Genomic DNA, 10,599 nt, shown 5'->3' with positions numbered 1-10,599 from the left:
AACACTAATATTTTAAATTTTATAACTTTAGTATTTGAACTTGATTTATTATTGTCCTTAGATTAGATATATCATGTAATTTTATGGGTTTGTCACTTAACTGAGATCCTGTAGTGTATCACCCAGTGTATCACTCCCACGGGTATTTGGGGTATTACCGGATCCGACTGGGTGGGTGTGATAAGTTACCTCATTTTCTCTATGCGCTAATTATGATAATACCACACAATTATAAGATCCATTGAATCACCGAGAAGTCTGCTTCCATACTGATTCAATTTATGGTCTTTGGTTCAATATTCTAACCCAAACAATGGACTATTTTTTAGTAATTTTAAGTGGCCATCAATCCAACCCATATATATATATATATATATATATATATATATATATATATATATATATATATATATATATATATATATATATATATATATATATATATATATATATATATATATATATAAATATTTATATATTTATTTATTTATTTATTTATTTATTTATTTATTTATTTATTTTTTTTTTTTCTTGCATATCACAAACCTATTAGCCCAAACTGTTAGTCAACTCAAATCCAAACTGTTAATCAATCTGAACCCAAACCACATCAAACTGTAACTAGCCCGAAATTGTTATTTTTCAAATGGGTAGTATTTGCGTTGAGTGTTTTTCAGCTCGAGACCTAAGGGTGTCAATTGTGTATCAAAATCGTTCAACCGTACCAAACTGCGCCCTTTAAACCGCACCGTACTACATCGTTCAAAATTTGTTATGGTATGTATTGAAACTGAATTTTAAAATTCGGTTTGGTACGATACCGATTTTGATGGAACCATACTACCGTATATCCCAAAACCGTACCAAATTTGCATAAAACGATATGGTACCCTATAAAACTATATATCATATCAAATAGAGGCTATATATATAAGTTTGCACTTAGAAGATGCCGTGAGAGAATCATCTAGTGTTTAAAGTCTATATTAAATATTATTTACTTGGTGTTTCAAGTCAAGTTGATTAGCCCTTGATGTTTAAAGTACATGTTACTGGAGGTTCTTTGGTGTCTAAACTCCAATTCTCTAAGCCAACTATGAAACTACTCTTCCACTTCAACCTACAAGTTGCTGCATTGAAGATCATATCCATAGTGACCCAATAACTATCTTATTATGAATTATGTTATTCTTAATTAGATATTTGATGATACAAGTAAAAAGCATTGAATTATCTTTCATGATCGTACGGTCATAAGCACAACTTTACTTTGGACAATAAAGACTTTCCTTTAGAGCATATGAAGTTAGTAGACCAATAACAAAAATGGAATGGGTTTTTTGGTACAAAAATTATACCGCACTATATATCGTGTTTAAACTATTTTTTCGCACCGATTTCATATTGAAACCGTACCTTACCGTTTTGCAAATACCGTACCATGCCATGTAAATTCAATGTAGTACAGTTTCGATTTTCGGAATTCAAAGTTGGTACCATACCAAAACTGTACCAGTTGACACCCTTACTGAAACCTTTAAGCAGAATCTGAAATTGCACCGTTTACACCCGTACGCTCGCATCAGGTCTCCACAAGGACAATGTGGAGTGAATTTGAACCCTCCTAATGGTGTTGGCGCACGTGTTATAGGTGGCTCTCAGGGAGTCAGGCCCATGAAAAAAGACTAGATTTGTCCAATGGTCCCATGTTGGGCAATTTTGCTGAGGTCCTGCCCGATCAAGATCTTGGGGGAAGGACCTGCTCCAGAGTCCGGTCCGGACCTGTATGGCAAACTCAAGTCTGTATCAGGATTTTAACCATGGTACCAAATGTCGGCGACATATCGCCGACACACGGCGATATGTCGCCATGTCGCTGGGGGGCGATACGACACCCCCCAGCGACACCAACATCGCGAGAAGTCGGTCGATAAATCGCCGACTTCTCGCGATAAAAGGGCGAAATTCGGGCAAATTTCGCCCGAATTTCGTTCGAATTTTTTTTAATTTCTCTCTCTTCTCCAGAGCTTCTCTCTCTCATTTTTCGCACTTTTCACTATATTTTCGTCCGATCTTCGACATCTACGGGTACATCTTGCTTCCTTGTTGCCGGATATCACGTTGTTTCTGTCGATCAGTAGCCGTTTCGCACAGATCTGAGAGTTTTTTCGTCAAACAGGTAACCATTCTTATCCAAGTAATTTTTCACAAAATGCATGCTATATGATGTTGGATGATTTTGAAATTAATATATGTTGAATACCATGTGACGATCTACGATTTCACGGAGTCGGAATTTTTTTCCGCAAAGTATTTAATTTTTTTATTTTTGTGGGTAAAAAATGATATTTTGATTATCTTGTATGATTACTTTTTAAGTGATACAGTGGTTGTATGATGATAGAAAAAACATATGTGGAACTCCGTGAGCCGATCTATGGACTCACGGAGTCGAAATATTTTTTGACCGAAAAATAAGTTATTTTATTTTTCAAAAAATATCTTGATATTAATAAAAATATCAATAATTATGAAAAATGCAAAAAATAGGGAAAAATGGGGGGAAATGTTTTGAAAATTATGGAATAATTATATAAGTATTTTTCAACTGTTGGTTGTGTTGCCCATGTGGCTTCATCGCCGGTTTTGATATGGGCAGCTATTTTTATAATTATATCATACATGCAATATTCATAATTTCATATATGATTGTTTATATGTGTATAAAGTATAAACAATTATAATGATGTTGTTATTTGTTAATGTTATTTGAATGCAACAGTCATCATGTCTGCTGGTGGGAGTCAGAGGGGAACTGGGTCTTCCCCGTGGTGGACGAGGAGGGAGGAGGGGGACGAGGGTCAAGGAGAGTGGTCGGGGACAACTCCGAGAGATCAGCAGAGGAGGGAGGACCGACCCAAAGCATGGCAATATTGTACGGCTATTGATGGAGACAAAAATAAAGCGAGTGTAATTTTTGTCACAAAAGAATATACTCGGGTGGCATCGGTAGGTTCAAGGGTCACATCACTGGGAGTTCAAAGGATGTGACTAAATGCACAGAGGCCCATCCAGATGTAATCAAGTTACTCAGGGATTTACAAAAACAAAAGGGGAAGAAGAAAGATGATCGAAGGAAAGTCAATAGAGCACTAGATGATGCAGTGCGGGGGCCGTCATCATATGTGGATGATTCAGATGATGATAGGGATGTTGATCCTGTTGATGTGGACGAGAGATCGGGAGGAGAGGGATATGCGGCGGGCCATGGCGAGAGAGCAGACGATTGCACCATCGGGGAGCGAGGATATGGCCAGAGCTAGAGCTACAGGAGCTGGTCCATCTAGGCCTACAGGGGCTAGACCTTCTGATTCTGGGGGGAGGGGTGGTGTATTTGGCATGTTTGGCAGATCACAGAGTCAGCGGGCCCCTCATACATCAGGTTCAGACCGTTCAGTGCCACTACCACGGCAACCATTTGATTATCCACGCCGTCCAGACCCGACCATGGAGCAAGATCCTGATACATTCAGGAGAAAAGGGTCCAAGCAGCCCAAGATATCTGGTGCATGGAAAGGTATGGCAAAGAAGGTAAAGAAGGCAATGTCAAAGTGGATTTATTACAATCACATCCCAGCAAACACAAGACACGGGGTCCATACTATACGAATATGATTGATACTATTGCAGCGGCAGGCCACGGATATAGTGGTCCCAACCCTACGAGTTGATGACCACCCTCCTTCAAGAGGAGAAGCAAGAGCTGCAGGAGTATATTGATAGTATGAAACCCTTTTGGGATACTTATGGATGCACCATCATGTCTGATGGATGGACCGGCCCGACGAGAAAGTCCATCATCAACTTCATGGTATCTTGTGATTGGAGAACTGTCTTCTTGAAATCGAGTGGATGCTCTGTCGGTCATACGAAAGACCACGAGATATATCATGGGTCTCCTGCAGGATGTGATCGACCAGGTTGGTAGGAAGAATGTGGTGCAAATTGTCACTGACAATGGCTCCAACTATAAGAAGGCCGGTGAAGTGTTGATGGCTTCACCTGATTATAACCTTATGTGGACACCTTGTGCTGCACATTCAATTGACCTAATGCTGAAGGACATTGGAAAAATCAGCATTGTCCACAACACCGTTGAGAGTGCAAGACAGGTAACCAACTTCATCTACAATCATAACGTTGCTTTGGCAATGATGCGGAGATCATGTGGAGGTGAGTTGGTGCGACCTGGTCCGACAAGATTTGCGACAAATTTCGTCGCCTTGAGCAACATGCAAGATAAGAAGTCGGGCCTCAGATCCATGTTTGCATCGCGAGAGTGGTTTGATTGGGCTGGATCCAAGTAAGATAACTATCTACTATTTCATCTTATAAATTATTATATTTATATTATGAGTTTATGATTATCTTGTATGATATTTATTGTCTATTGACTTAATGAGTTTGTGATAATTCAGCACGACCAATGGGCGCGCCGCACAGTACACAATATCATCTGATGATTTCTGGAGATGTGTTACTGTAGTGTTGCAAACCATAGATCCTATAGTAAAGGTCTTGCGTATGGTGGACTCTTCCTTGAGGGGACCCACTATGCCCCACTTGTATGCATCCCTTGAGCGTATGAAGGATGCTATAAAGGCAGCAAACCCTAGAGGACATCGGGCTTTCTTAGATATTGTCGATGCACGATGGACAGCTCATCTGATGCATCCTCTTCATAGGGCCGGTAAGTAAATATTATGGGTTGTTGATTTGTAGTTGTAGACTTGTAGTCTTGTAGACTTGTGGGCTTGTAGAATTGTAGGTATTGGTACTTTGGTAGTTGGTACTAATTTTAAGCTTTTTTAATTATGCAAGCATATTTTCTAAACCCTAAGTATCAATATAGTCAACATTTAGGGTTGGACACAAACCTATTGGATGCCCTGATACAGGTGATAACGAAGTTGGAGCCAGATGAGATGGTCCAATCATTTTGCCACAATGAGGTGAGACATTGGGAATTTCAAACGATTAGTGAGTTGTATTAATTGTTTAAATAATTTAGATAACCAATCAATACTAATGATTGTATTATTGCAGATCAAATTGTTTAGAGATGCATTTGGGTCTTTTAGTGGAGCTGGTGTCAGACGGGCGGAGAAACCATGGATCCAGGTTAGATACTTATATAGTTAGATCCTTAGGGCTTAGATGCATAAATGTTTTGAGTCTTTTGACTTTTGAGTTTCTAACTTAATGTTTTTGTGATAATGCAGCTGAATGGTGGTATCTCTATGGCAATAGTTCATCAAACTTACGAAGATTGGCGATCGGGATCCTGTCTCGGACTTGCTCGCCTCTCTGGATGTGAGAGGAATTGGAGTACATTCAGCATGATCCACTCCCGGAGGAGGAACCGGTTGGGAAGCCAGCGTCTAAATGACCTCGTATTTATTCACTATAATATGAGGTTGAAGCTGCAATATGCCGGGGAGCAGGCTCGGAATGAAAGGCAATACATCAATCTCGATGATATATTTGATGTTGCCGAAGATGACCAAGATCCCCTCACTCGGTGGATGTTGGACGGGGGTGAGCCGGTATTGGACCAACCTGGAGGGAGGCCCCCGACCCAGAACTAGCTCAAGCTGCGGGGGTTAATGTGGGTGAGTATATGGCCACCGAAGAGGGTCGAGGCACATGCGAGGGCAGCTGCCACTGCCGATGAGGATTGGATGATGGCACCAGGCACGGAGGAGCCGCGGGACAACACTCCCGATGACACACTCTCGCCTAGTCGGTGACGGTGGAGATGATGATGGTGGTGGTGGTGGTAGTGGTGGTGGTGGTGGTGGTGGAGGAATTGGAGAGCGTATACATGTTCCACTACCGGAGACACGGGAGCCCCCCACCCCGGATACACCGGGGAGAGTCATTTTGATCATGCCACTCGGGATTATGATCATGGTGGTGAGTATCGGCGTGGTCGTCAATATCCCGATACGAGGCCGAGCCACCATCGAGGGGAGCTGGCCATGACTATGTTAATCCTTGGGATGCGGTGATTGCGTCAATGGGGTCCATGAGCTTGGATGAGTCCGTAGGCTCCACACCAGGTTATTGGCCTACGGGTAATTATGGTGTCCCTCTCCCTCCTTCAAATGGACAGTATGATATGGGAATTAGTAACCCCTCTAATTCTTCGTATCATGGGAGCTATGGTGTCCCCTCCAGTTCTTCGTATCATGGGAGCTATGATGTCCCTCTCTCTCTTTCACAATCAGAGTCATTCGTACCAACAAGGGCATCTGATGGCATGCGAAGACGTTCCTTGGCCCTATTCTCACTTCCCTCAAATTGGAGTTCTCACGGCGCGGAAGATGACCGCTATAGAACTGCAGTGAATGATTACTTAGACAATTTTCAATATCGTATGAGATGGGATGAGTATGTGAATTTGTTGGGGGGGCATCAATGGAGACAGTCTGAGTCAGAGGAATTCGATCCACCTAGGCACAGTACTTGGTACTGAGACTGAGAGTTTCAGATTTTATATGGTTGGATGACTTTATGTATTACAGTATTTGTACAATGAATTGTAGACTTTATATGATTTGGTTTTATGAGTTTTTAGGTTTTTAGTTTCGGGGCTTTCGTCCGCGTATAGTAGGACATGGGTCGATTAAGAACATTAGTTTAGGTAATGTTTTAGATCAAAATAACACTACCAATGTGTTTATTAGCCTCAAATTAGGCTACACATCAAATTTCAGGTCAAAATGACCAAAAAAACCCATCGAAACAGGGGTTCGATTTTTCATCGAACCCCTACCAAAAGTCGCCCGACTTTTGGCGAAATTTCGGCCGTGTCGCCGTGTCGCCAAGGAGCGAACTATGATTTTAACTCGGTTACCTCGCAGTACGCACTCATCAAATCAAGTCACCCCAATGACATTGACTTTTTTGAGTTTTTAAATGACGTTGAGTTCTATAAAACTGTCCCGTGACATTGAGCTTGGCCTTGGAGTACAGCTTATACTTGCAAAATGGCTGAGGAGAAGGTAGTTCTCTTGAGTATTTGGGCTAGCTATTATGGGATGAGGGTGAGTGTTGCCTTGGAAGAGAAGGGGATCAAATACGAGTTCAAGGAAGAAGAAGAAGCTGCCGAGAAGAGCCCTCTACTGCTACAGATGAATCCAGTTCACAAGAAGGTCCCTGTTTTGATTCATAACGGCAGACCCATCTGTGAATCTCTCATCATACTTGAATATATTGACGAAGTTTGGAGTCATAAATCTCCCTTGTTGCCCTCTAATCCTTACCAGCGTTCACTTGCCAGGTTCTGGGCTGATTATATCGACAAGAAGGTTATTATTGGTAACTGGGTTTTGATCTCTTTCTTGCTTTGATAACTGGGTTTTGATCTATTTGGTTTTTGTTTGTTCTAGGTTTTCCCATCTGCAAGAAGGATATGGACGAGTAAGGGAGAAGAACAAGAATCAGCTAAGGAGGAGTTCATGGAGGGATTGAAAGTGTTAGAAGGAGAGCTTGCAGAGAAATCCTACTTTGGAGGTGACACCATGGACTTCATCGATGTTAGCCTCGTTCCCATGTCTAGCTGGTTTTACGCACTAGAGAACTGTGCAAATTTCAACATAGAAGCTGAGTGCCCAAAAATAGTGAATTGGGCAAAAAGATGTATGCAGAAGGAAAGCGTTTCCAAGTCACTTCCTGATTTTCACAAGATCTATGATCTTGTTCTGCAGGTCCGAAAGTTTCGTGGGCTAGAATAAAGAATCTCTCAATGCCCTTATAAGAATTGTGCTGTTATTGGTTCTCCATCTTCATAAATGTCATGATCTTGCTTATGCCCTAGATTGGATGCTAAATTACAGGAACAGGGGATTATTGATTTCTAACATGACGTTATTAAGTGGATCATGGTGTTTACGGATGCATTTTCAGATATTTCTTTTTGCTATTTTGCAAATTCTTAGCTGTGATCTGAGTCTAGAAGTTACTGTGATTTCTGAAAATTAGATTTTGATTTACCAAGCTATCAATTCAACCTATTTTTAACTATAGAACAGAGAAAAACAGAAACTGGAAAGATCCGGGGTCTCTCAAATTTGTTTCTCTTTCCATCTCATGTTTTTTATTACCATCTCGGGGGTTTTTGATTCTCTCACTCTCCCCTTCCACATACCTGATTTAATAGTTGACCATATCTCTAGATCCTAATTCGTTTTTGAATCTTTTGCATCTACAGTGTTAATTTTGAGATTTGTGTGTCTGCCTTGAATATCATTGTAGTGATAAGGAACCAGGCTGATTACCTCCCATGGTCGGGCTAGGTAAGGAACCAACCTAAGAACCCCCCCCCCCCCCCATGGTCAGGGTAGGCAAAGTATCAGCCCAAGAACCCCCTTGGTCTGGCTATGCCATGACCAAATTAGGATACGTATGAAGAATCCTTGTCAAGATAGATGCGAATAATCCCCGTCAAGAAGAACATTGGTTGGGAGAACAAGTATCTAAATCTGAAAGCCAACGTTCAAAGAGTCTCCTTGGAGACGCCAAGTCAAATGGGCTAGTTATAGAAGTAACCGTCCCCGTATGCCGATAGTGAGATATAGGGGAGTGACTCTGGGAGTAACAGCTCAATTAGAATCAATTTGGGAATTGCTAAAAGTGGAAACATGCTCCTAAAGGAAACACACATCACGCTTTACTAAGTGGATGAGGATTAAGTAGTAACCGTCTAGAGGTAACCTTCATATAAATCCAATCATGGGATTTGTGAGGTAGGATTTTTTTTTTTTTAATTAATGATTTTGGGCATAGGAAACATTTGTAATATAATAAATTTCAGCCGACGTACCATTGTTTTTGTCAAATATTTGTGAGGGAAGACAAAGGACACAAGCTGCAAGCTCTTCCACAGCTCATCAGAGGTAACTCTCCACAAAAGAAGAGGCTAGCTACTCAGAAGACAAACAAATTTTGTTTTCTCCTTTGTGAAACGATAGAAGTGGAAGAAAAAGAAGAGCTTAAAGAATGAAGGGGTTTTTAGGTTAATATTTTTCATTTTCAATCTCATTCATCAATATTGGAAGGGTTTTTTTTTTTTTTTTTTTCGATCTCATTCTTTGAAAGGGTTTTTTCCTATTCAATCGAAACTTTGAGAAGTAAATTGGTTTCTCCTTCTTATTGAAACCCTAACAGTAACTTTTTCCTTTTTAGTTAATGATAAAGCATTCTAATTTTTGTTCAATTCTTTAATTTAGAATCGAACCTTTCTATCTTTCGATCCTGATATTTGTATTTGGTGAGCCACACATTTAATGCTTTTAAGGCTACAACATTTGTCTGCTGATGTCGCACCTGCCATAGAGAAAAATGATGTATACCTACGAGAAAAAAATCCTCTGCTGTGCACATCTCTCTACTGTGCACAACAGTGTAGCCCCACAGTTTGACACGTGACATATTCTTAATAAATGGCTCAGATTAGAAGACAGGATTTTAAGTGAAAAAGAACCATTTTGTGACCCATTTTAGCCAAAACCGACGAATGAGACCATTCAACGAAGTCGTCATCGTCTTCTCTCGATTCCTCCTCTGCTACAATCCATATACAGATTAACCCTTATAGAGTAAAACCCTAACGCCCCTAACACAAAGCAAACTAGCCTCACCGGCATTCAACTTTTGATCAAAGCCTGGATAATTTGGCACCGTGTATTTATAGTGTTCTGCAATTTAAGGTTTCGTCCTGGAGATATCAAAAAGGGTTCGATATTAGGGTTTTGATCTATTGATGGAGGATGTTGCTAAGATGGGTATGTTATGTTCATCTTCAGGTTCAAAAAGATCGTTGAGGATGAGAAGATTGTGTTGCCACAGCAGCTTTGTGGGTTTGGGATGAACGACTTCGAGTGGAAGAAGATAAAGAAGAGTATATTAAAGATGGGGAGCTCATCATCATCAATGTCTTCGGCTTCTTCAGATCTGTCATGGAATGGGCGACTACAGAGGAAAACGAGTTGTAGAGCCAATATGGGTTTTCATTTTTCGTTTATGCTTGGAAGAAATGAAACGGGTTCATTCAACTGAGAAGATAGTGTGTACATTGGTTTAGGGTTCATACTTAATGTGTTCTCTCATTTTTCATTAAGTCTCTCTGTTGAGTGTTACAGTCCTCTTACAATCAATGTTATTAGGTGTATATCTCTTTGATTAGTTCATAAATCTCTCTGTTGCTGGTTTTGCTCGACTCGTTCATTAAGGTAAATCCTACCTTTACTCCTTCCCAAGATTGAAATTGCTTTCTAACCTAGAGTTGATTGCTTAATCTTTCATTCTCTTTTTTCATCTGGAGTTGAGTCAAGACTCTCGTTCTCTTAGTCGAATATGAATAGAGTGAAGAAGACAAAGAGAGGGAACCATTGCAGTTACAAATAGAATGAAGATGTCATGACCCTAATTTTCACAGACTTGGTGGGGCCTACATTACGGACATTCAACTAGGGCACGTGACAGTTCCTCTATTTATCAACCTGTTTATAACCACTAAAACAAAAATACTAAACT

General features: G+C 40.5%; 1 protein-coding gene across 1 annotated transcript; it reads left to right on the top strand.

Moving 5' to 3' along the window:
• The first annotated feature begins 7,020 nt into the window (after nt 1-7,020).
• Nucleotides 7,021-8,092, top strand: LOC149005294 (putative glutathione S-transferase parA). The gene is made up of 2 exons (XM_089168757.1): nt 7,021-7,373; nt 7,455-8,092. The coding sequence occupies exons 1-2, from the start codon at nt 7,053-7,055 to the stop codon at nt 7,797-7,799; spliced, it is 666 nt and encodes a 221-aa protein (XP_089024883.1). The 5' UTR covers nt 7,021-7,052; the 3' UTR covers nt 7,800-8,092.
• Nucleotides 8,093-10,599: the final 2,507 nt, after the last annotated feature.

Source organism: Hakea prostrata, chromosome 9 (genome assembly GCF_041222555.1).
Source record: "Hakea prostrata isolate BN-2017 chromosome 9, UWA_Hpros_2, whole genome shotgun sequence".
Classification (NCBI taxonomy): Eukaryota; Viridiplantae; Streptophyta; class Magnoliopsida; order Proteales; family Proteaceae; genus Hakea; species Hakea prostrata.
Note: the sequence above shows the minus strand (reverse complement) of the source record. Positions and strands in the feature narration are given on the sequence as shown.

Excerpts from the sequence above, each read along its gene's own strand:
- LOC149005294 (XM_089168757.1), top strand. The coding sequence starts at position 7,053 with ATGGCTGAGGAGAAGGTAGTTCTCTTGAGTATTTGGGCTAGCTATTAT. Across the intron at positions 7,374-7,454 it reads CTGATTATATCGACAAGAAG|GTTTTCCCATCTGCAAGAAG; the intron begins GTTATTATTGGT and ends TGTTTGTTCTAG.